General features: G+C 47.1%; 1 protein-coding gene across 1 annotated transcript in view; it reads left to right on the forward strand.

The window, feature by feature from the left end:
- Positions 1-26,099, forward strand: part of Cbl (E3 ubiquitin-protein ligase CBL) — a 42,597-nt gene extending 16,498 nt beyond the window's left edge. Inside the window, exons 5-12 of the mRNA XM_077705972.1 lie at positions 3,185-3,404; positions 3,491-3,658; positions 11,972-12,046; positions 15,552-15,694; positions 19,210-19,307; positions 20,693-20,980; positions 22,411-22,528; positions 23,439-26,099. Of these exons, the coding sequence (XP_077562098.1) occupies positions 3,185-3,404; positions 3,491-3,658; positions 11,972-12,046; positions 15,552-15,694; positions 19,210-19,307; positions 20,693-20,980; positions 22,411-22,528; positions 23,439-23,649 (1,321 nt within the window). The 3' untranslated portion in view covers positions 23,650-26,099. The remainder of the gene's footprint in view (positions 1-3,184; positions 3,405-3,490; positions 3,659-11,971; positions 12,047-15,551; positions 15,695-19,209; positions 19,308-20,692; positions 20,981-22,410; positions 22,529-23,438) is intronic.
- Positions 26,100-26,877: the final 778 nt, after the last annotated feature.

A 26,877-nucleotide genomic window follows, 5' to 3' on the forward strand; every position in this document is an offset into this window, starting at 1 on the left:
GCGGGTTTGATTCCCGGTCGCAGCGGCCGCTTTTCTGATGGAGGTGAAAAGCAAAAACACCCATGTGTACGAGATTTCGGCGCACGTTAAAGATCCCCAGGTGGTCAAAATTAATCCGGAGCCCTCCACTACGGCGCGCCTCATCGCCTGCGTTGCGTCGGCGCGTTAAACCCCACAATCAATCAATCAAGTCCTGGACAGCTGTTTTCTTCACTGGCTTCTTTTTCAAACTTCAGCATTCTTACCACCGCCCGCATTTCTTAAACAAACTGCTGCATTTTGGGGAGTTGCAGTGTGTATCCCGTCCATTCATGCTACACTATGTCTGCATTTGTTTCAAGTACTGGTGCCCAAGAGGTGGCGAGTCTTATTGTGCAATCCTAAGCTCTTTTGATGTTTTCGGCTGTGTGTAAATATGAAAATAGAAATGTTTATTTCAGTCGAAAAAAAAGACACGTACACTTTTAATTACTCCGTTAGAAAAACTAACCAATACCGACTAAAAGGTAAAACTGTTCAGAGGGCGCTAATACAAAACACGCATAGTTGACATTTTTGCTTAATTATCAATTGAGAAGTGGTTCATGTGTGAAGTTGCTCAGGTAGCAACAAATTTTCCGTATCCGGTTTGGCTTGTCAGCCATCGCATTTGGGAAAACATACCACGGTATTCTCAAGCTCATCACTTCTCGAATAACTCGCTCAACGTGTCTCCTTAGGTTGGCGATTTGCCGTGTGCGTGTTTCCTCCGTTACTGTCAGTTGACGCCGACCATTTAACATGGGGGGTCTGTTCAATTTAACGCCAAGTTCACGGAGCTCATCTTCGATCAAGAATCCTGGGTCAGCTATGACGAGCTGTCTCCTTTGTTTTCTCACAGGAAGTACACCACACCTTAATTAAAAGTGGGAAATAATAACTCCACAATGACCGACCGAAAAGAAATAGTCGAAATGCTGAACTCCATTACTCCAATGCCGCAGGAAACGGGCTGCCGGCAGTCGCTGTCGTTGGAGAAACCGCATCGTTGCCTGCTGGAGTGAAAATATTGCTTTATGCCCTGTTACGCCGTTTGTGCTAAAATTCATTACAAAACGGGCGTTGATTACTCTGAGCTGACAGGGGTATCTCGACAGTACTGCATATCACTAGTTCGTCTTGGATGCCTGGAAGCGGATGCCTGGAATTTACGTTATATTGCTGGGCGTACCTGTCTTTACCGGAGGACACCTCTCGGAGAAGACCCGGTGTGGAAAAATGGTCGCATACGGTCCATGTAACATTTGCGTGTGCTCGCGTTGAAATGGGGTCCACATATCCTGTGATGTTCGGACGGCTCCCACAAAGCGAATCGGCCATCACGACCCTGGCGATTTATCTGGCGAACTTATTCCTTTTTAAGTTTCTTGTCCTTCGGAAACTTGTGCAATGAAACATGCCGGTCTCGTAGCGTATTGTTGTCCCATCCGATCATACAGCACGTTTTTCCGCCTCCTGCAGCTTCCTTGGTGCCATATCGTCAGTATCGCGTGAACTACAAACGCTAAGGCAGGTCGTAAACGAGTGTAGCTTTACACACGCGGAAATGCATCACGAATAACGGGTGCACACGATATGGGCTTCTTCGTTTTCCCACTCAGCTCCCCGCGGGCTGCCGGAGGCAAGAGCTGGTTATTTGTATTTTTCTCTGGGAGCTCAAGTGCACATTTGTTTTTTATTTCCTCGTGTTGAGGAATTTCTATTTTCCCGCGGGCAGCAAGAAGCACGAAGACGCTTTTCAACTGCCAGCAGCTAGCAGACGACGTTGCTAGCAGACGACAAAAGGTTCTCATCCGGTGCAGGCAGCTTCAGAAGGATGCGGAGTTTATTTCTTATTTTGGGTTCTATGGTTTAAAGATGATTTAATTGATGCGCAACATAACTTTGCAAGCCCATCCTTTCGCGCTACTTAAACTTGGTCCTTTGACGGACGCCGCGAACGCGGCGCGCGGCGCGACCACCCCGTCGGCGCTCGCCCCGCGCGCGCACGCAGTTCCCATGACGCCTTGCGCGCGCCCGCCAGGGGAAGGAGCGGCGCTGCAGTTTCTGGAAAGGTCTATTGGGGTTCGTAGCTTTTGCTCGCGAGCTACAAACGATCGGATTGTTGGCGGCAGAGGCGCCGGGATTTCGTTGGCTTATTGGGCAGCTGGCCGCAACCTAAGTTCTACAGCGATTTCAGGCACTCTATTTTTATGGCTTTTTATTACACTGGACGCGAAAACGCGCCGGGCACACGACAGGCACACTGAGGGACCCGTGTATACCACCAGCACGGTCGTTGTGCAGGCGGCAGCCACACCCGCGAAGTGGTGCAGGCAGGCACAGGTAGCTCGAGTGATAGCTTGTTACCGCTGCACTAGATGGGACTCCAGTCCCAAACAGAGCTGCACATAAGAGAAAGGGGGTATTGATGTGATGGCGAATTGCATTAAAAATCGTCATCTGCACCGCTTACGAGGGCGGCAATCGAATATCTGCCGCAGGGTTGAGCCTAACATTGCTAGACAGACCTGTAGGCAGACAAGCCAGCTGGTCCCAGTGCGCGTCTCCCCACCCACTGCCTCTAGCGTCATCCTCTAGCCGCGGCAGCAATTTGCACTCATAGCGCCTGCATCACATCAACGGTTGCTTTTTAATTAAGCGGCTGATGAGATCGGTACATGGGGGCATTAGCAGAAACTACCACTGCTGCAGAATCTACAGTTGCTAAGGCAGCTCTGCTCTGTGATATCTGTCTTACAGTCATGTGGATGGCTTTGTTTATACAAAATCCAACCTTTCGTGGCACCCGTTGAAACCAAAACTGCAACTGGCCACATTAACGTCGTCTCTAATCAAACAAGCGTCTCATGCTGAAGCAAATGAGGTTTCCACACGTGATAAATAGGTCATTACCTCTTCAAAATTTTTGTGTCAGTGCCCCTTTAATGTTACAGCCTCTGAACAACGATGCTCTACTGCCATTGAACTTGTGACTATGTGCATTTCTTAAATTATTTAATCAGTTTGCGCACACGAGGCCGTGTTCCCTGGGAACTGAATTCCGCAGCCTGCTCGGCCTCTGGGCACATGTCCGTGGCAGAAGGCGTGAGCTCGGCAGGTTCCCCTTGGAAGAAATGGGGCAGCGCTTTCTCTGCTGCCGCAGCTACCTGTACCCGGACGGGCGCAACGTGAACCCGGACCTGAGCTGGGCGGTGCAGGCCACGCCCGAGGACCACATCAGGGTGACGCAGGAGCAGTACGAGCTGTACTGCGAGATGGGCTCCACCTTCCAGCTGTGCAAGATCTGCGCCGAGAACGACAAGGACATCCGCATCGAGCCCTGCGGCCACCTGCTCTGCACGCCCTGCCTCACCTCCTGGCAGGTGGGTGGAGGGAGGATCGGGGACCCCCCCCCTGGCCCCTGCTGTCGTCTCTGCTTACCCACTTTGCTGGCATCACTCTTTTGCAGGACTCGGAGGGCCAGGGCTGCCCTTTCTGCCGAGCCGAGATCAAGGGCACGGAGCAGGTGGTCGTGGACCCCTTTGACCCGACGGGCCGGACGGTGCGCCGCACCGACCTGCCAAACTACAACCACCCCAACAGCCTGGTCGACCTGGACGACGATGAGCCTTTTGAGGTAAAAGAGCTGCTCACTATCGCCTCGTGACCGCCGCTGCTGCCTCCCTCCCCCCATCCCTCCCGCGGGGCAGAGAAGACGGTGAACCGACCATGGTTCGCCCCCTCCCGGTTGATCGCTGGGGTTGGTGTTCAAGATGAGATCGTTCCACCGGTTGCCCCCAGCAAAGACTTTGACAATGGCCGCCACATAGTGACGGTGTTCTCGAACACTGGGCCGCAGGCCGTTACTGACCCTTGCTGTGCTCCTGCCCTTAAACGCGACTGTCCCTCCCTTCAGCAAGCCCCTGTGTGAGCACGGTTGCTGTGTTGTGCACAGTGACCGACAGCCAATACCATCCCACCTTTCCTGCGCACAGCCTGGATGCCAAAGAGCTGTTGACCAGGACACTGGATGCTAAACAAGTGCAGTAGTCACAAGGTGTGCGTGTGTGTGTGTGTGTCACAAGCTGTGTGTCGCATGCGGTTCCTCCCCGTTTTGTTTCGTACCCTGCATGCTGCCAAGAACTGGGGCACACAAGCCAACGCAGCAAAGACGGTGGTTTTCTTCTGCAGAAAACTGAGCTTCCAATCAGCGTTCAGATTGCCTTCTTGAAAATGGCTTGAAAGCAGGGATGGGGGCAGTAAAGTTGTGATAACCCTGAAAGTACTACTAAAATGCGGTTAGAGATCGAGATTGGTGTGCAATTAGTGTTTTCAGCGCACAAGTTGCGCATTCCAATAGTGCGGTAAATGCTGCAACCATGCTTCTAAAACCTCCCTTTTTGTGTGTGGTCAATTAAAAGAGAGAGTGACGTGCGGAGAGATGGAGGGGTTGTAGGAAACATTTGTCTGGGTGCATAGTGCCACATCCTGAGCAGAAACTGATTAGCAGTCACAGCAGGCAGAAGTGCAGTCCACTTTTTGGTAGGAATGAACCAATCCAGCACCAATAAGAGTGCTGAATACGTAACCTTTCCATGGTTGAAAGCATAGGTGGCATTTGGGTACTTCCAGTCTCTGTGCTTTTACGTCAATAAATCTACACAAGACATTGAGCTGCTTGTTTGCTTTGCACCCACATTGGGTGTGAGGAAATAAATCTTCAATCTGGTTGTTGATTGTCGCAGCCAAACACAGCTTGACCGAATAATCGGCAGGCAACAAAGATATAGTGAGACAGAACCACAAAACGGTACTGGGAATGTGTGGAAGAGAGAGAGAATGGGTCGTGGAGGGACGCCAGAAAGGAAGAAAAGCGGTGGCAGGCTACTGGCCGTATAACTTTAAAGGGGCTATGGAGATAAAATACAATTTTTGTTCATTAAAAACACTGCTTTGTCCAAATAACAATGATACTAATTTTATCGCATACTTCAAGCAGTTCATCTGGATATTAGAGAAAACAGGTCAAGCAATTGTGAATCGCCAACTATTTTTCGTCCAGTCCTTCTCACGTCACAGGGTCTTGATTGGTGGGTGCCAACCAAAGCTATCGCCACGAAACATGATGTGCAATTGTAGTGGTCTTCTAGTTTCATTTGCTAGTGTTACTTGAATGCTAATGTGTAGTTAACACACTGATAGATATGTTTTTGGTGTTCCCACTATTACTACATCACTGCCAATGTCGTGTGGCACGAAATTTTAAAATATTTGAATAAATTTTGCATTTCAGCAGCAGAGCTTGAGCTTAGTCCGTTGTGATAAGGAAAAAAATACCAAGAACAAAAAAACTCGTCCGCCGTAAGCTTCGTGCAGTGGCTTTAGCAAAAAAAAAAAAAGCAACAAAAAGAAAGAGCATGTGTGAGCGTGCGCCTTATGAGGAGCACCTGGAGTTGTCCTGGATTGTGCCATGTATAAGAAGCACCTGCCTTTGTCGTCGTCACCTTCGGAGCAGCGGACTGGTGGTGCACCAATCGCTACAGGGCTGCCCCCGTAAAGCTGGAGACCGTTGTTTATTTACTAAGGGCTAGACCTGTCTGATTAAGCAAGGTTGGATTCAGTCTTTATGGCCCCTTTAACCAGTCACGCATCATGCCTGGTGTTCCCTGGGAAATAAATGAGGCTCCTAATACGTGATGATAACGTGTCAGCATCTTTAGCCCATCTGCCGAGGCACCTTCAGGTAAACCAGGGGAGAAAAAAAAAATCGCGGTGCAGACCTTCCAGGAAGCAGTGCGTCTGTTTCTTGTTGCCACCTGCTCTGTCATGTTGCTTCTGTGTCCCAGTTATTCGTGTGTGTTTTTTTGTGTGCAAGAACCAATGTTTTCCCGATTGTGTAGTGAACTGTGTGAGGGTTTTGTGTGTATTTATTTCAGTTGTTCGTGGCCTTTGATTTGACTCTGTTCAACCGAGTGCAATAGTGGACAGGTCTGATGGGAGGAGCTTGTGGGCAAGGAAGGGCGAGGCCCTTGTGTTGCCTGTGGGCAGGCATGCTGTGTGAGCACTTTTGAGCGCGGTGATGCGGATAGCACCCACTGGTACCTGTCTGGTCATGAGCACGTTTGGCGACTCCTCTTGTTTGGTGGCATGCCCTGTGGCAGGAAGGAATCGACGCAACGAGTGGCTTTATTTATTTCCATTCCACCTAGACTGGGCTGGAAGGACAGTGCTTGGCATGCCGAGAGGATAACCCGAGAAATTGTTGGCCTCCTGTGTTTTGTACTGCCTGCGTGTGCCTTCTTTTGCTGTCACTGTTTTATTTTTCACCTTTGTTTGCTTGTTTTTGGTTCTTTTCTAGGACACAAGAGCTGTACATGTTTGTATAGATATTTTTGAATGTTTGTATGGCTTTGTACAAAACGTTTATGAAAGCGTTTAGTCAAAAATGCTGTGCGTGCATGAAGGTTGCACAGGGAAATCTGTTTTTATTAGCACGGCGGTGTGAATGGTGAAGTGGTGCTTGGTTTGCGCTTGTCCCTCCCTCCCCTTTCTCACCCCCGCCCAAAATTAGTGCAAATGTCTGACAGCTGCAAACCATCGTTGGTTTACATGGTCCTTTTTAAATAAATAACCTTCACTTTTAATTGCAGGCAAATCTGAACTTGGCATTGGCTAACCTGAAGTCATAGGCACTTGGTGGTCCTTCAGTCCCACGATATGCTAAGGCCATTATATTTTTGTTTATTTAGACCTTTCTGTCTCTAAGGATGTGTGTTGGCAGGCATAGGTTTTTTTTTTGTATTTCTTAAGAACGCTGTCACTTTTCATGTTTGTTCAATGTTTCCAGCGCAAGGGCCGACCAAAAATTGTGTTGCCACTTTGAGGAAAGAACTGCAGCATTAATTTTAAATAAAGCTCGCTGTTAGTAGTAAGACAATTTCATGGCGTTTTTCTTGGCTTGCAGATGTACCATTGTTATAAATCATTATTCGGGTAGCGTACAAGGTAAATTCTTAGGGCCTTGTGCTGTTAGCCTCACTTGATCCTTCTTTCTTTAGCACTTCCCCTACCAAGCCTATTTGAATTGACCATTTTTAGTTGTGATTTCAACTCCTAATTTCAATTTGTTTGAGGGTTTGAAAAAGCAGTATAGTGGTTAGCTTGAGGAATACTCATTCTGAATCATGTTTTCATTTGTGGCGCAACAATCTGTATGTTTTTTTGCTTAAATGCACCATGGCCATCACATGCAGCAGCATGAAAAGAGTAGGTAGCATACTATTTGGGTTGCATCAGGAGACATTATTCACATCTACTACTGGCGCTCTGGCAGCAGCACTACGTCGAATAGTCCGACAGTATCAGCAGGTGTCTATTAGTAGTTGGTTTTTGACTCCAACCAATTGCATTGTCGTCGCATGCATTGCTGGCAGTCTGTGACGGTCCTACAGGCTATCATGACTGTTTTCATAAAATTTAGGACAGTTTGGGTTTTGTTTCTGCGGGAAAAATTTTATATTTTGTGCTACTACATACTTACCCTCTGCACAGCTTGTTGCCTTGGCATCTTCACCGCCCGCTGCTGCTGCTGCATGGAACCTACAATTTTTGCTTATCCTGACCTGAATTCTCCAATAAGGTCTCTATGACAAGTCTGAACACAAGATTGACTGCGACAATGATTCAAATTGATTCACAACACCACCAGATGTTTGCCGGCATACTTCATTTTCGACTGCATTGCCACAAATATTTCTGGTGATCCAATAGTGACCCTACGTACAACTGTTTATGTAGCGTTAGTAACAGCTACGGTTTTGTCAGTTTGGCAAAGGCCTATGCCGCCTGCCCAGGAGCTTTGTCTTATACAGCTCTTATAATGCATTCACACCTGATCTCTGCAACCACCACTCTTAATAATTGCAATACACCAAATGTCACGTCAACAGCTGTTCACTGCCACGTTTCATTTTCAACTCGGAGTAAATTTTTTGCCCTTGAGTGCTTCTTGGGGAATTTTGTTCTGGGCGGAAACACGGCATTGGTCGTTCATGAGGGAATTAAATTTAGCCACCAATGTGGAACAGCTTCAATTTTAGCCGAGGAAACTATCCAAGAACATGCTATTTCAAATAGTATATTGCAGGCACCACAAGGGCCCCTTTCCTTTTTCTTTTTTTTTCTTTTCTTTTTTTGCGTGTGTGTCCATCGGTCTTCCTGAAAGCTGTTGCATGCATGCAGATTGCAAATTTTTGCTGGAAAATGTTTTTGAAACATTTTGATATAAAACACATCTTATATTGTCATTGTTTTTGACTTGTGTTATATTGTTTAAGTTGCATGAATGTTTTGATAAATTGTTTGTGCATGTTATTTATTGCAGCATTTTTAAAGACTGCAGTCATTGCAAAGAAAATTAAAACTTACGATAGGTAGGCTGCAATATGGGATAAACCATTACTTGCGAGGAAACATTAAAAAGTTTGTCTAGATCCCCCTGAAAAATTGTCAATTTTCTGCCGCAGTGAAGAAGTTCATGTTAAATCTGAGTGGATTATGACACTTCGTCTTCTTCCCCTAAGGAGAATAACTGAGATACCTGACAAGTTCACTTGTTTTAACAACGTTCAATTTTTTTCCTTAGTAATATATTTTGCCTCTTTTGTTACTGTCACAGTGGCCTGTCTTTTTATGGTGCTCCTGCTTCTTTTTGGTTGAAGTTTGAAAAGAGAGCATGCTTGTGTGTCATGGAAGCATGTCAGTTTTATAATTTATGTTGCCTGTACATACAGTGACAGTGGTTTTCTGTACGTGTGGCATCTTTTGTTAATACTTGAAACTTATTGCACCTTATCAAGCGCTGTGTGGTAGGCCTGTCCAATGGTCAACGGAGGCCTGGATGCAGACTACATCAGATACTATTTGATAAGTAGCCCAGTAATGCTTTATCGTCAAACACACATGGTAGTCCCTGTTCCACCAGCTCCCTGCAGAGCTAGCTGCCAAGCCCAGTGGGGAGAGTGCTTATCGCACAATGAAGCGCGCACACCATATTCCTCTGTAGCATATGTGCCGTTGCAGAGGCCGCTTTCACGACACCGCAGGGGGACCAACTTTTTTCTCCACAAATTTTTCTTATTGCCTCTGTACTCTTCACAGCCTCGGTGACTCTGCACGAAGTTTGTGAAATGGGCTGTAGATATGCTTTTGCTCTGGCCATTCCCAACAGTTTCCTTGCGTGTGTGTCTCGCTTTCATTTTTGTGTGTGTGCTGCATTCGGTGAACTTGAACCAAAGAGGCCACTAGAAAGTTTTCTTGTGTTTGCATGAGCTGCTCGCGTCACTTCCGTTTGTTTGAGAGCAAGCCTGTACATAGTTGAATATTGCAGCGTGAGCTGCGGTGGGGGACAGCATAGACGTGCTGTGTGTCAGTCAAGTGTTGCGGTTCATGAGAAACGAGAAGGCCACCCAGGGTGCTTGCTTCCTTTGTCTCCTGGGCCACCGCTGAACTCCTTTTAGTCCAAATAACAACCGTCTCCCAAAGCTGTTCTTGGTTCCTGTGTTCACTGTAACTGCCTTCCTAACTGTGTAATAAACACCCAAGCTCTTCTGAGGAAAGAAAATGACCTCACTGGAGACTCTTGTTTTTTGTCACCCTGCTGCCAAACATGAAACATGGGGGCCGAAAGTGCGCCGTTGGCAGGGCTTGGTAACACTGCTATTTTGTTGTTGTTTTTTCCTATCATGTAAAGTGCCTGGCAATATTTGCTAAAATGTTTCCTAGGAGGGCAGCAATTCAACCTTTTTTCTTAATGGGAGACCACCTCCAGTGGCATTATGAAGCACAAGGGCAATGAGCTCAGATACCCTGTTTACTTGCATAATAAACAGAATTTTTTACCTCCTAAAATCAACACTCATTTCAGGTGCGGTCATTGCGTGAAGTAAAGATTTCCACATTTTTTCTTGCTGCGATTTCAACATTGCATCCCTTTGCGTGCAGTTATTCTTCAGATGCCCCATTGCTGCAAAATAAAATCTCGATGATTTACGTCAGTTCAATGCAACAGTTAAAAACATGTTGCAACAGTTAAAAACATCTGGCTGCCAGATTCCTTCACGCATTAAAAGCCACCCAAAAACCAGGAACAAATTTTTTGCGGATCGGCGAATTTCAGGCTTGTAGCTGTTTGGCTTTTGCTTTGCGTCATGGCTAGCAGACCAGTAGATTTGTTAGTGAGTGAATGTGCTAGACATGTGCTATCTAGACTGTTGTAGGTAGAGCTGTAAGCTCACAGGCATAGCTTGGGTGCAGGGAGTTGAGTGGCGGGGTCAAAGTGGAAGGGTCAACCAAGGGTGCGATTGACAGTTTGTGTTAAAAAAAAGCTGCACACCTGCCTGTATCACTGCTGCATGTGCGGTGTATTGTTATTGCTGCCTTAGTCTTGACTGAAATCTGCACAAAAAACCATTGATTTCGTTGAGGTGGGCCTTCTCTTCATCACACTTTTTTTGCACCTGCACACTCAGTCATTTACTGTAGTGAGAACCTATGTGGCAAAACCGCTGACTCGGTAATTACCGAGCGTAATGGTCCCTTCAGTTTATCCCTTTATATTCAGTTTAATGCGGTCCGTTCTGGACAGGTCTATTTGACAGCCTGACTTGCATTAGGGGCATGCACATGGTGCTTGTAGCTTAATCATCGTGCATGCTTTCATTGCGGTACCACCGAAGTTTTATGAAGGCTTAATGATCAGTTGTTAGCCAAGGGTGGTGCTAAGTGGTGGCTGGTTTGTCACCCTCTTGCCACCATTAGAGTAATCTGCAGAGCTTGTGTGCTGACCAAACAGTGTAGTAACTTCTACATTATTTCTACGTTCTGTATATGTAGCAGTTCTCGAGCTGTAAGTACCACTTAAAGGGACCCTGCAACACTCTTCGTGCAGTGCAAGTAAACCTGCGTGACGTTTAGATTAGACTTCCAGGAACACCCAAGCCAAATATTACACATGCACATGAAGCGGTGAGCGTGCAAATTGCCGTGAAAGACGGGGGAAAAACCAACGCTCTCTTCAATTCTCCTCATTATGCACCCCTGGCATGGCCTCTGCGATGTCAATCGGGCCATGGCTGTCCTGGCTGTCCTATTGGCTGTCGCTGGTCAACTTTGCGGCTAAATTCTGTCATTTCCTGTGACGATCAGCCGTCGTCGGCGCTGTGTAGGAACCTCTTCTATGTCTGAACCTGCACGCATGCTTTTGGTGTTTCTTTTATTTTGAGTGCGCGCGGAGTTTGAGTGACGAACTAAATATTCCACTTTCAACGAGCCCACTCGACAACAAACGTTTATTGTTCCAAAAACGCCCTACCAGCCTGAGCGCTTGCTTGCGAGCAGGCCACCAGGCCTGCTTTTTTGTGGCACCAGACCATTGCGGCCACGTTGCGGGGAAAAGGATGAAACTCCCCGGCCTGTGACATATCGAAGGCCGCCGCCCCCTTCTCCGGGAGAGAGTGCGCAGCTTTCGTCGCGTTGTCCGCAGTTGAGTTGAGAGGGAACATTTATGCGCGATTTTTCATCGCGTGTAGTTTCGGTGATACTGAACGGATTTTCATAATTCTTGCGGAAGGAGATTGCTGGGACAATAGACTTTACCCCAAAATACATTCTGAGTAGTCGATGGTAAGTGTTGCAGGGTCCCTTTAAATTGTTCACTGGAAAAGTTCCTGTCCTCATTTTAGTCTCTATTTGTTCATAATGAGCCATGCTGGAAGGGGGGCAGATCTTTTTCTTACCATGCCTAGTTTTACAGGTTTGGAGTCTCCAATGCATGGATGAACAGTTTGGTTTGCAGTGCTTACGGTGTGGTGGGCACAGCCTCACTGTTGCTCCGAGCTCCGTGTTTGAGCTTGCGTCAGAGTGCATCGAGTTGTGGCGATTCTGGTTGTAGGACCCCAACACGTGGACCTCGTCCCTGCAAGCCCTGGCCCTTTCACCCCGGAGCGAGACCGCTGATGGGAGCAGGGTGAGAGCCTCCTCCTTGAAGTGCACGCTTTCTTCAGATGACCTCTGAACTAGTTATGTTGCATGCTAGTGGTCAATGGGGCAACAGTGTGCGAGTTGAACTCGGCACATAAAAAAGAAAAAAATGAGTTTTATTTTGCTTCTACATTCCTGATTGGTAATCACAGGGCGAGGTCCACATAAGTAGCCCAACTTGTTACTGGCTGGTTTTGCCACTAGCTTCATGGCAGTTCACTTGAATGGCATCTGGAAACTAGCCAATCCTCAAGTAAAATTGAGGCGCTTCAGTTCTACAGCAAAAATGGGCCCTGCAGCACACTTTTAGCTGTGCAAATGAACCTGCACGATGGTTAGACTACTCTGCTAGTCCAAAAGCCACTCAAAAAGCCACATGCACGTGAAGCGGTATGCTCACAAATCTCTCTGAAAGATGTGGGAAGACCAACCATTCTGTCTTCAATTTCCCACATTATGCACCGCTTTAATTACGTTGTCGCAGCAGTGGCTGTCCTATTGGCAGTTTGAGTTGGAGTGACGAACTCAATACTTCACTTTCAACCAGGCAACTCGACAACAAGCGTTTATTGCTCCAAAAATGCCCTACCAACCTGAGCATGCACTTGCGAATAGCCACCAATGCCTGCTTTGTTTCGCACTACACCGGAAATAGACTACTCCACATTGTTGTGAAAAATAGGAAACTCCTGGGCCTGTTATGTATTGAAGGCTGCCAAAGAGAACATCGCGGGCCACCCCCTTCTCCAGGAGAGAGTGGGCGGCCTTCATGGCGTTGTCCACAGTCGATTTGAGAGGCAATGATTATGCGCGATTTTTCATCTTGCATAGCTACGCAAGATGATTTTTGCAGTTCTTGCTGGAGGAGATTGCTGGGACAATAAACTTTACCCCACAATGCATTCCCAATAGTTGGTGGTAAGTGCTGCAGAGCCCTTTTAAGTCTCCTTGAAGTGTTTCCTTTTTGTTTGTTTGTTTGTTTGTTTGTTTTTTTTTTTTGTGTGTGAGTGTGAGTGAGTGAGTGAGTGACCAGTTCTTTTCACCTACATGAAGTCACGAAACTGCACAAAGTGCCAACTTTCTCTCCCAAAAGCAACAACTCTTGAGCCCCCTTCATCCAAGATTTGCTTTGGCGGCCTGCTTTTCATGATGTAGGGGCAGTCGAAGTTGCATGTTGAAAAAGCAAAATTTTCTAAAAATCTTGCACACTTCCATATAACGACAGCGATAGTTATAAATCTTTCTCATGATGAATTCTTTGGTTGGCCAATCCCACAGTGCGAGTATGTCTACTCTGGAGGTACGTCCATGAGGGAAACTTAAGCGCAAACAGACACAGGCACGAGAAAGGGAAGCGACACCAGCACTTTGCATTTTAGCGCTGGTGTCGTTTCCCTTTCTCGTGCCTGTGTCTGTTTGCGCTTAAGTTTCCCTCACGGATGTTCACCAACTAGCTCGTCTCTCCATTTTGCTGGAGGCATGCACCACTTTTCTAAATACCCACAACAACTCTTGGGTGTGCACTCTGTAGGCCTAACGTTTGGCTTTGGGGTGCACGGCGCGAATCGGTACCAGCTGCTTGGCGTTTGCTTCGACCATGTTGAAATGGAGCATTCGGATAGACGCCAGCTTTATAAGGCAAGGGACCGAGGTTCAATCCTGGCCATGCGAAGCTTTTTTTCCTTTCACGTCACCCACGACCACTCATCATCATCATTGAAGGTTGGCTTTCCTGCAGGGGGTATTGGTGTACAACTGCATCAGTGAGGACACTAAAGCTTTGCTTTAATATTTCATACTAAAAAAGGTGTCAAGTTGGAAATGCTTGATATCTTGTTTGAAAACACGTAATGCCTTAAGAGGAGTTTCTTCAGTTCCATCTTTGAGCATAGAACAACTCCAAAATTCACTTCTACCAAAAAAAAGTCTACTCAAAAGCTTCAGCTTGTGTTGTATGTTCTTTTTTGATATTTCTCATGGTGGGGTGGGAGCTGATTTTCTTTTATACTTCTCCGTTCTCGTTGTTGCAGTGAGAAAGAGAATCCTTGACACCACCTCAGTCCTTCCTGTGACCGACCAATAGTCCACCATACACCCTTCCACCTTTATGCTTTTTGGTCCCAAATGTTGGAATTTTGAGACGTCTTTCTTTTCTTTTTTTAATTGTGAGATATTGCCCTATGGCATAACAGGAAGTTCTAAAGGTACAACACTGCACCAGTTTCACGTTCAAATCCTAGAAGTCATCGGTGCGTTGGTCCCCATATCCGATGCTTAAGATCTGGTGGTTTGGCAGGATGTAGCCCTGTGCCTCGGAGGTGCTGCTTTCAGGTTTTTTCATTAGGATTTCCCTCCCCTGAATGTACCAACGAATTGGGCAAATTAAATCACAATGGACATGGTTGTTTTGAGTTGGATTTTTAATGTGCCTAAACGCACTTGAATGAGCAGAAAGCCGTAGTGTTGGTTACCGAATGTGAGGTTTCAGCACATGGCAAGAAACCGGTGGTGTCCCTAATTAATCTCTAGCCTCCCACCAGTGGTCACCTCGTAAGCACTGTGTTGCTGTTTCTGTGCTAGCTATCGCAACCGTTGTGCTGCTGGTGGCACACTTGCAGCCAGGGGGAAGAAGCATTCAGGGGATGTTTTTTGTTTTGCCTGTCACAAGGGCAGACTGTGTGGTAGAAAAAGATGCGTCCTAGATACAAGCACCAGCACTTCATCCACTAGTGCTGTCGACAGTGTATACGACTTGAATGCAGCTGTGTACAGCATAAAACCTTGTATCTAACGGGTGTTTCTAAAGGGAACGTGAAGGCGTTGTGGAACATCACTTGGCAGGTTGTGTAGCACTCGGTGACGGAACAACTAGAGCTACGACAGGAGACCGAAAGCAGAGGCTGTCAAAGCATGGGCGGCGTCAGTGCCCTGGAACTTTTCTAGGCCGCCGCCACAATGATTTATCAGAAGATTTAACTGCAGGTTTTTCTATGAAAGCTTTATGCCCTGTCATAATGTGCAAGTGCCAGGGCCAGGTTTCATTGTCTCATAGATTTCATTAGGGCTGCGAACAGCAGTGCTACAAAAGACATATGCCAATGCTGCCCTAGACCTATGCTTGCATAGGCGCACGTGATGCATATCAATAGGAACGATTGGCTACAAACGGTAATGCCAGCTCGTGTTAGATCGCCCTGAGGATCGTCTGCCCCAAACAAACCCATACCTGCACATTCACGCGTGGCACATGCCTGCACTGGGTGTTGCTTGAGAACTTGCTTGCCACGTGCGTTTGATGCAAACACGTTTGTTTGCTCACCTTGAAGGGTCATTTTTGGCGTTTCACCCACCCGACAACTCTGTCACGTGATCTGCGTCCTTAGCTATTGTCGAGCCTGCAGCTGGTGCTCATACTTTGCCTCGTCACTTGTATACCACCTCATTCGAAATATAGCTGGTGGAATTACATTGTGATTGTTTTTTGCTTGCAGTCGTGCAGCCGGTCACCCCTTGTATCGCCGCATTCATCGCCCATGGTTGCGCGCCGCATTGCCACCACAGCCCCGCCCCCCGTGCCACCACGTAGGGCGTCACCCACGACAACCCCCGGACAGTCACCAGGTACTTCACCAAGGTAACTAGCTCCTAGGAACATTCTTTCTACTGCCAGGATGGTGAAGTTGTTGAGAGAGCATAGAGTTGTAATCTCACACGCCAAGATTGCACTGAAGTCTGGAAAATTTGCTGTTCACTCTGAGAATGTGGCTAGGCAAAGGTTGGTGAAGTGCACTTTGACCACGATACTTCGAATTCAAAAAGGATTAAAAATACTTCCTATGAGAGTGCCACTTTGGGCTTGTTAGTGCGACATTGCAACAAGATAGTGCTCACATAAACAAGGACAAAGCACCCTGTGTGTGTCCCCCTCTCTGCATCCCTGTCTGTGGCAGCGCTCTTCTCTAGTTTCTAATTTGCTACATTGACAGTCCGATACACAATAGTAGGCTTGTTTGGATTGGTACTGAAACCCCTGCTTGCACCTAATCCTAGGTAAGAAGGCACTGGCCCAGTCTGGACTGCTCAGGTGCCTTTCCCATCAGCGTTGAGCACAATCTTGGCAGCTTCTTTAGACATCAACAGTATTCCGTGCCTCATGCTTTAGCTGAAGTTAGAAACAATCTTGTTCATTTTAAAATGTCTTCTGTACATTTTGCGATGCATGGGTCAAGGCACCTGTTCACTTATCAAGAAATTTCAATGAAAGTGGTGAAGGAAAGCCTGGGGTAGTTGGAATTTGAAAGGGGCCGTTTGCTCTAGATGCCTTGCCAAAATAGTTACATTGCAGAGCAAAGTGCTCCAAGGCGCGCTAGGGCAATTATTGCAAGTCGTGCAAGGAGTTATTTAAAGCTGCACAGCTATTTTTCAGACTCTGGAGGGAAACTGTCATTTCTGTGCTTAAAGGAGTACTGACACTAAATTTCGCGCTTTCAGTTTTTATGCTGTAAAGAATACCTATTGGCCCTGTAATTACGAAAATTGAACCGAAAGCCGCCAGCTGCCAACACAGAATTAATTATAGCACGTGTATTGCAACCAGTTTCAAATTCGGTCGCCGTGCGGGAAAATGGCCATTCGAAGGCCAGCCTGCAAGCGGGCCAGTCTGAAGTCACGGTCTCACCCGTGACGTCAGGGACGTTTGCTGCATCGTCTGCTACGATTGCACATGGTCCGCACTCGCCCGAGCAGTCGACTTGTCGTCTGAACGTCAGACTCGGATGAGAGAGAGAGAGAAAATGACCTTTATTGAGTAGTCCGGCGTGCAGGGGCGGATCAGGCGGGTGGCAGCGACTCGGATGAGTCGCTGCCACCCGACAGACAGTGACTTTATTTGGCCAGGCGATTAGGCCGGCGATGTCTTTGCCGTCGTCCGTTTGTTAATATCACTGCGGCTCGAACCGGCGCAGACCGTGATAGCAACAGCTTGTCGCCACTCTTATAATCAATCTGATCGCGAAAAAGAAGTTCCACATGCGAGAAAGTAGGTGTTAGTGTGGTGAAAAATTGTGCTAGGGGTTGTTATCAGCGCTGAATTTAAAAGCGGCGTTCAGATATTTGCCGTGATGGTAAGCCTACGCTGACCGGCAGCGCCGGTTCGGCGCTGCGACCCAGCACTGCCGGCACCGCGGTGTGGCGAGCGGCCGAAAGATGGTGCCACCTGCGCGCTAGAATCAAAACAGGCCGCGGCAGATGTCTTCGTCACCGATCGCTGAAACGGCAATTATCGCCAAAATAAAGCTCAGTATGCGAAAAAGGGGATGATAGTGTGGTGAAAAGTTGTGTAAGGAATGGTCATTCGCAGTTGTACAGATACCGGCGATCAAATATTTGCCACGATACTAAGCCTGAAGTTAGCAACACCCAAGCTGACCCGAGCAACGCTGAGCCTGCTGGCTTGGGCGACAGTTCTTGCGGCTGCCGCCGCGCACGAACTCAGTTCACGTTTAGCGCTGCATGTCGTTGCGTGGAAAATAATGCATCTTGGCGTCATCGTCCATTTGCTCGGACAGGCTTCCACGAGCAGTACTTCGCATTCCGCGAGCTTGCCATAGCACAACTTGGGCGAGCTCGGCGACGCGCACCACCGCGTCGCTGCGGTGCCGGCACCGCGCAGTTTTTGGCACCAGTGCAAGGGAACACCATGCGCCGGCCACGAACTGAAGAGCAAAGATGTCGAACATGCAAAGTGCGCAAAGTTTACAAGCATTGCTCACACAGCTACACCCGTACGTCTTCTGCCCAAACAAATACCACCGACAACAGCAGCGCAGGGTAACGTTCCCGGTTCCGAAAACGACTATATGACGTCACCTTGAACCGGCCAGACATGCCGGCCGATATTTCGTCACACCGAAAGCGATTTTGCTAGTGCTGCCGATTTGCAAAAGCTCGCGGCCCGGACAATCAAAATTGATTTTAGATGTGATTCCAACCTAGGATCGCTGCAAAAATTTCTGTGAGGCATCTGTACAAACTAATGAAGCCAATTATATCATTTTTTAGGTGTCAATTTGGTGTCAGTACTCCTTTAAAGGGGCCATGAAGACAAAATACAAGTTTGTTTTATATTCAAAATATTTCACGTTGTATAGTGCCCCCAGCTCTTGTCCGAAAGCAAACGATGCTCTATTCACTGCAAAATTAATCAATGTAGGTTGACATTTTGATTCTCGCACCAAAACGTTTGTTTAAATGACATTTGCAATGACATCATGAGAACAGGTCCTTCAGCTAAACTTGGTGTGGAGCGGAGGCTGTTTTACTGTCAGTCAACCTAGATGGCAACACCACACCGCGGCAAGCTGTTTTTTGCCTTTGGTTTGTTTGTGACCGTATTTAAATCATACTTCTTTTTGTTGATCGTGAAAATAATCGTTTTGTGAAACATAGTGCTTGCTCGACAAATATGGTCACGTAAGACACCGTCGCTTTCGTCAATCGGCCAGTGTCGTCTGAGACAACCCCAAAGCCCCGCAGTGCTGGGCATCTAAACAAAGCATAGTACGCGCAGTACCAACAGCAGTACGCATTGGTACTTTATGTTTACGTGTGCTTTCGTAACTCCCACTGTTTGTCGCATCATTCTGACTGCTTTAAAAAGAATGTGCCCAACATTTAAACGTAAATAGCTCATTTGGCAAGCTTATAAGCTTTGCCTAATTTGCGTTTACTTTTGCCGGCCTACACCAATTGTAGAGCTGGCTGGCATGACATCATCGGTTCTGTTGCAGGAAATGAGCGAGTGAGTCGCATGGTCATTCCCTTTGTTCCTAATTATACAGCCTATTTGAGCGAAGTTTACTTTAAAAGTGGTGTCAGTATGATTCTAACGAGGCAATTTTTTGGATGAACCAAACTTGCACTTTGTCTTCATGGCCCCTTTAAATGTAGTGTAGGGCTGCAACAAGGGATGTATGCATTTTTAAAAATCAAGACAAGTTTCTCTTTTTTTTTTATTTTTTCTGCCATGTGCTTTTTTTGTGTTGCCACTGCAAACTGGAACCAATGCAAAGGGAAGTGTTTTGCTGGGCTGTGCAAATTGACTAGCAGGGCTGTAGTGGTACGCACTCACCCTTTGCATCTGTCTCGCAGGCATCAAACCCTGTTTAGGCCTGGTGGTGATGAGTACATCAACGGAGGCGTAACGACACAAAGCTCTAGCACACCGCAGAGTTCACCTGAAAATTCTGGTAAGTGGTACTCTCCGTCAAAAGTCGTAGTGTGCAAGAAAGCTTGGTCAAGCTTGCGCACCTGTTCCTCCCATCCGCTATGAAATGGTGGTGAGGAGTTGAGGACATGGTCAGATGCTACATGGTCTTTGTATGTGTGTACACTGCTTTGTGCTGTGCTTGCGAATAACCTGCAGCTTGACAAAAGTTTAGCAAAACTTTAGCAAGAGTTCCTATCATCGTATCATCGTAGCGTACCCCACTTTCAGTTAAGCGAAACCCGTGAATTTTGTTGGCAAAACCTGTGAACTTCCCTTATTTCTTGACCATTGACTCCCTGGACAAAGTTACCGCTGTAACACCCTGTGAGTGTTCCTCATTGTGAGCTATTGAAAGTGTTGTGGGTGCAAACTACGAAGCTCAAAAGGTGACCCTCAGAGATACTCAGTGAAATTCATAACCAAGAGCAGCCACAGAACCTGCTGAACAAAAACATGATTGGCAATCTACAAATCAGGGTCACTCCTCATTGAAGCCTCTGGTAACTTGCAATGTGCATACCTTAAGTTTCATCTACTAAATGAAACTGGGTGTGGTCTGCCGGAAAGCCTGCACAACCAGAGGCTAATGGCAGCTGGTTGAGTCCAGATTATAGGCACATCACTACCTTAAATTCACCCTCATCACTAACTTGGTGCTCTCTGGCTGGTACTACCCTCTACACATGCCTACATGCAATGCTAGTGGCTTCTTTGTCACGACTACCGTAAAGTTTCAGAAAGATCGCCCACCGAAAGTACAGTGATATCACGGAAAAAATATGGGATGGGCAAACTTTCGAGTCAGGTGTAAAACTATAAAAAAGTGGCCGCACCACCACCCTGAACTTTGGAAATATCAAGAAAAAAATATCTGAGATAGGCAAACTCTTGGGTCAATCGTGGAAAGGACAAATACATTACCGCATCAGCACATGGATACATAATTCATGTTTATTTTGTTCACTCATCGGCGCTAAAGCCATCAATTTTAGGGGGCGTGCAATCTTCTTTTAGTAAATTAAATATTTCACCCATAGAAAGGGGTGGGCGTTCTCTCGGAACTTTACTTTACAGTAGTGTTGCAGTTTAGAACTCCCAAACTCTGTGGCTTTCTTCTTCTTTCCCCCCCCCCCCCCCCCCCTTTTTTTTTTTTTCCCTCATTGCAGGAAATCCTGCACGTTCGTCTATTCCGAAAATTGCCACTTGCGATTGGTAACTTGCATGCCTTCTTGCTTGCACCTGCAGAATTTTCATGGTGATTGCGTTGCTAAGGAAAAGAATGCATTCGAGAGGCACTAAGTTAGGTACTTGCACGACATGACTAACAGGGTGGCTAACAGTACACGTGTTTGACACGGTCCCCAGGCACAAGCGTGACTTACTCGGAGGTGCAACACGACACGGGGCTCTTTGCCCGGAGCTCGTACTCCAACTCGAGCTCCAACCCCGGCTCGGCCTCCAGCTCATGCTCAGGCTGCTGCCTGGGCCCACGTCCGTCGTCCTCCTTTCCCCCGACCATCGTCACCCTCGCCCCATCACCTCCCAGCAGCACGCAGCAGCGGGCACCCTCCCCACTGCCAGCCGTCCACTACGCCGAGCTGGCCGACCTCTTCCAGGAGCCCAGCTACGCCAACACGGAACTCACCGGTCATGGTCAGTTACCTCTCTGGCTGCACTCCCTCACTTCTGCGTACCCGCCACAATGGCTCGGTGGCTAAGGAGTTGTGCTGCTGAGCCCAAGGACATGGGTTTGATTTCCGGCCGCGGCGGCTGCTTTTCTAATGGAGGCGAAAAGCGAAAACGCCCGCGTGTGTGAGATTTCGGCGCATGTTAACGACCCCCAAGTGGTCAAAATTAATCCGGAGCCCTCCACTACAGCGCACCTCATTGCCTGCATTGCGTCGGCGTGTTAAATGTCATAATCAATCAATCAATCTCACTTCTGCATGTTGGGTGTTGAGTAGGGAGGAAGAAAAATCTCCGGACGCCTAAGTGCTTCTTGTGTTGGTAGTGCAAAAGCATGAACATCCAGTTGAACGCCTAAGCCCCCTCGCTCCCAGCTCGCCTTGTCGAAGGGCTTTCCCTTTGGAACGCTTTGCCTTGCGATTTGCTGCAACACTTTCAAATGGCTCCAATCTATCTCCTGCGCATTGCGCTGCTGCACTTTCAAGTCGCCGTGTAATGGGAGAGTTGATGGCGATGGCGAATTTAGCTGCTGCTTCTTGTCCTCCCTTCATCTGCGATGTACTGGTGTGGACTACCGCATCTCGCTGCTGCTGATTTTAAGCTCACGCCGTGAATTGTCTCGTGGTGTAGAACGCCCTCAAAGGAGCAGTTTTTCTGTTACAGGTGCCGGCTGTCTTGCTCAGCGGCCTGCTTGAGTAGCTTTCCCCTTTAAAAGGGATGAGAACAGTGCTAATCGTCCATTTTCTAGGATTGTGCACAGTGTGAAGCCAGCTGTTGCAGCGTCCTTTCACTCGCCTCAGTTTCCAGTGCTGGCCCATTTTGAACTGGTCCACCTGTATGTCATAAGTGCTGGCTGCTGGGCCCATTTGCTGTGGTTACAGTAGTTTTAATTAAAAAGAAATACTTTGCCATCACTGGGACGGCCTCGGTGTAAGTAGCTGCGGGGTAAATTTAGTTCATTTCACCGAAGGGGTAATGGGTTTCTTTGCCCAATTGAACCCATTGACACGAAAGCTTGGCAGCATAGCTGGTTTCACACGTTGGTAGGCATTTGTTGGCTTGTGGGTATTTTTAAACGCTGAATTAGCTATTACCAAATTTTGGCATGTGCCACCAGACATCGCGAATTATTGACACAAAAAGATGAGTCAGTACTGCTCCTGAAGCTAAAAACAATTTGTTACGTCCATTTCAAGCAAATTTTTTCTCCATTACAGTGAGATTCCAGATTCGTGGGCTTCTCAAAGAATTTCAAGGGGATTTGTGGGTACCACATGTATTCAATACTTGACTATAATGTGTTATGTTATCTCACAGTTGGCTGTACTGTTGTATTCATTCGAAAGTGTCCCAGTTCCTTCAAGGAGAGTGAATGTTCCCTTGCCTTCGTCCTTCAGTTGCCATTCCCATTCCCCGGCCGGCAGCAGAGCCATCTCTGCTGGACTCCCCGCTGTGTCTACCTCTTCCGGGTTCTACAAACGGCTCCCTGGGCAGCAGCCACAAGATGGAGAAAAGGTGCTCTCTCTCTCTCTCTCTCTCTCTCTCTCTCTCTCTCTCTCTCTCTCTCTCTCTCTCTCTCTCTCTCTCTCTCTCTCTCTCTCTCTCTCTCTCTCTCTCTCTCTCTCTCTCTCTCTCTCTCTCTCTCTCTCTCTCTCTCTCTCTCTCTCATCTCTCTCTCTCTCTCTCTCTCTCTCTCTCTCTCTCTCTCTCTCTCTCTCTCTCTCCTCCCTCCCTCCCTCCCTCCCTCCCTCCCTCTATTAGCTACCATTATCTTCCTAGCAGATAATGGTAGCTTTCATTTTCAACCATGGAGGACCTTATTTGTTTCACCAAAACAACGTTTAGGAAGTAGCACTTTCTTACTGCAGCTTTCGCTAAAAGATTTCTGATTTACTAGAACTCGGATTTGCAAAAAGTTAGACACTGCCGTAATTTCTTAGTGCACAAGAGAGTGGGGCGGAGGGTGATTAGGGCTCATTAGGTGATTAGTGTGTGCTGGGTCTGTCCCGTTTTCATGAGTGCTAAGAAATTGTCTCATTGTAACTACTAGTGTCACTAAATAGGTTATTTAGTGACTCTTATTTAGTCACTAAATAGGTTATTTAGTGACTCTAGTAACTACCAGCCAGGCCACATTACATTAAACTCGGGGGCTGCTTACACTTCTGCTTAGTTCAAATCTTTAGCGGGGGCTGGTCTTGTCTCACCCGCTGTTTTCCCTACAAGCCGATTTGTTCTTACTCTTAAACATCCCTTTAAAGGTTCCAAACAAGAGACTAGCCCAATTGTTAAGGAAGTAGTAATGAACAAGACTGCTGCACTGCTTGAAATATCTGCCTTGTTCTGGTCAAAAATGGCCTTTTGCAGCCAGTAGAGCCAAGAGTAATGCAGCATGGGAACAAGCAACATTTTTTCTGCACTGCAGGCTACGCACGCTGCGGCCACTGGCCACCAGTGCCCTGGAGAACAAGGAGAACGACCGAGTGAGCTACGAGAACCTCCACATGGACTACATATCGGAGCTCACGTCGGAAGGCTATGCCCAGGACGCGGTGATTCGTGCGCTCGGCATCGCACGAAACGACCTGCAAATGGCCAGGGACATCCTGCACGAGTTTGCCGGCAAGAACAAGTAAAGTGGGCGGCTGCCACACTTCTACCGAGCAACAGACTCGCTCGAGATGTGTTTCAGGGATGATGGCCCAAGTGACACCAAGGTGTGTGAACCGGTGTGATTGTGCGGACCTTGCCCAATCAGGGAGAGGTTGGTGTTGGTGCAGCAACATGTCACTGACCCAAGAGCAAGCCAAAGGATCGAGGCACTGCGTAGTGGTGGAAGGAGTCGAATTTTTTTCCCCGTCTCGAGATATATTTCTATTTTTTCAAAACTCGACATCACTCGTCCCGGTTACTGCGGGTGCTGGCACACGTGTTCGTGCTGCCTGCCATCAAACTTTGCAACTTAGTGCTCGTAGTGGCGTGGTGGGCTTGAAGCCAGGGACAGCTCTGTTTAGTAGCTTCTCGTGGCCCCCCGCCATAAATGAGGGTTAGTACGCAGTTATGCAAGTTTGGTACTCTATCAGCGTACTTAGTTTGCTTCAGTTTAGCACCTTTCAACAAGGGAGGGGCTGTACCGTTCTGTGGGAAGTAGTGGACGTGTTTACTTTCACAATATTTACTGCTCTGTACGCAACTTTTGCATACTAGTCAATCTTTTGGGCAATGCAAAGTACGGAGCTTCTTTGCACTTTTTGTGATCAGGCTTTTGTTGTGAAGGTCACAAGAGTCACCTTGGTTTTGATGTGCATGTACAGCATTTATACATAAGCATTGTCATATCACATTCATATTGAATGTTTTTAATTCAGGCATTAGCAGTTTACCAGCACTATATGCTTACTCAAGGTGATTGACGCGATTTGCGGGGTCATAACACATGCCTGACTCTAACAATGAGCATTTTTTTTCTGCATTGTACTTCAGGCATTGTACGTGCTTTTTTTTTCTTTGGTCAAGAATTCTGTGATTTGAGCCATAAATACAACAGATTCCATGGATGCTGGTGTTGTTGTGTGCCCACTGTAGTGGGCATCACTTTTTCATGCCCACATTTGCCAGTCATAATTTTGGTTCTGCCTGTGATTTTACTGTTTTATTAATCCTGTTTAGAGTGACCTACACCACTTTTCTCGACATTCTAAGTTGCTTTTTGTATTCTGAAACCATTATTGTTAGTAGGTCTCGATGACAGTCTTAAATTTATGTGCATATGAATTCCTACAACTTTTCTTTGTTTTGTTTCGCTAGTTCTTTATTATTCATTTACAGAAAGATCTCCTCATCAGCCATTGCATCATCAAAAAAGAAAACTATTGTAAGCACAATGTTTCACATAAGAAACAAAAACTGTGAACTTCTATCTTTCACTGAACAAATTATATGTGCATATTCACCATACAAACCAACCTAACCAAAAGAGAAAATTATGTACAATGCAATCACTTTACCAGTTGTGTGCGTATGCTTAATCTGGAGTGAAGGTCGAGAGATTTTAAGGGCTGCACATGTGGCGAAAGTCCAGCATGAAAGGCCCCCGGTTGCCATGGGAAGTTCGGTTGTGGAGCTTGTATACCAGCTCAAAAAGGTTACCGCATTGTACGGAGCAGACACTTTGCATCTCCAGCAACTACACTCTCCAAAGAAAAAGTTGAGACATAAGTACAACTTTCATGCTCATAAAGTCATCAGTTGTCATCATGCCCATCGTGTCACCATGGTACACTTGTTTCGAGTCATTCAAGACTTGCCCTCCGTCTTTTATCCTGCATGAAATTTGGGCTCTTTGTCATGTAACACATCGTACGTGCGTGTGTGTGTGTGTCTATCTGTGTACAGCCTGCAAAAACCATCAAAACAAATGCATTTGTGTGGTGCGTACAGCTGCTCCTTTATCCAATTGAGGAGAAGCAAAGGCACCAGACTCGAAGGACAGTGGAGATGCTCTTTTTGCCTTTTTCATTCGTCATGCTTGAAGTCTTTATGGCAGGGACACAAGTTTTTGTGCCACGAAGCACGTCGTGAGCATAGTTGTGATGTCCGATTTCCGGCATGGTCACTGAAGTGGCACGGAAGAGCATCTTTGAGTAGGGCAATGAATGTAGGAATTATGCCCAGAACGACTGCCGTGGTGGCCAGCAAGCCAGGCCACGCTCAGCACGGCTTCGCCCATGAGCCACCGAGTTTATGCACTCCACGAGACCACAGAATTCACGTTGCCGTGAGTCGAATGTGCATGTTGACAGCTGCTTTGTGGCACCTACACTCGTGTGGCAGGCAGCACTGCATTTCATTTCATTCAACTTTTTTCCCCCCTCAGTATTTGATGAAATGCCCTCAGTATTTGACAAGATGTACAACAGGAGTGGGAATTGTGTAAAAAATGCTAAAAATTTTTAGTGCTGAAAAAACACTTACCCGCTCTCGTAAAAATCAAAAATAAAATTTTGTGCCAACAGTTCTTTTTCTTCTCCACCTCATTTCTGCAGCTGCATGTTTGTTGCTCACGCATTATTGTTTGACATTTAAAAGTTTGTTGACGCCTTCTCATTCTTAGTAGTAAGGGCATAACTGCTCACAACTGTCTTCCACCTGGTCTTGGGCTTTACTAAGTTTGCAATGCACAGGAGCGCTTCTCATTTGTGTTTAGTCCGAACTTTTGCAAATAAGTACGACAGTCTAGTATCTTTTCCCTGTGGCACTCACAATAGGAAATGATTAGACTGGACAATTAAATGTATTTACCACGTCAATCCGATCGTAAGCAGCTAAGGCGTTACGCTGCTGAGCACGAGGTCGCGGGTTCGATTCCCAGCCGCGGCGGCCGCTTTTCTGATGGAGGCGAAAAGCAAAAACGCCCGTGTGTACGAGATTTCGGGCACGTTAAAGATCACCAGGTGGTCACAATTAATGCGGAGCCCTCCACTACGGCGCGCCTCATTGCCTGAGTTGCGTCGGCACATTAAACCCTACAATCAATCAATCAATCGCAAGCAGGCCGTTTTCAAATCAGGCTACGAGCTGTTGCTTTGTGGGGAGGAAACAAGAAAATAATGACTGTATTTTGAAGAAGGAAGTGAGTTCAGGACAATGGGATGTTTTATAACGGTATTTTTTAAGCAAACAGTTGTGGAATATGTGGGGTTCTTAGGGGTGATCAGCCAGCTCTCCGGTGCATCAACCACGCGGTCCCCCGCATCCATGGCAGCCCAGCGAGGTTCACCGATTGGAGAACACAGCCATGTATTCGGGATCTCCCAAAGCATGCGACCCTGAAGCTCAACGGCATTCACAAATCACGCCATCCA

Source organism: Haemaphysalis longicornis, unplaced genomic scaffold (genome assembly GCF_048455015.1).
Source record: "Haemaphysalis longicornis isolate Haplotype H1 unplaced genomic scaffold, Haemaphysalis longicornis Haplotype H1 scaffold_4, whole genome shotgun sequence".
NCBI lineage: Eukaryota > Metazoa > Arthropoda > Arachnida > Ixodida > Ixodidae > Haemaphysalis > Haemaphysalis longicornis.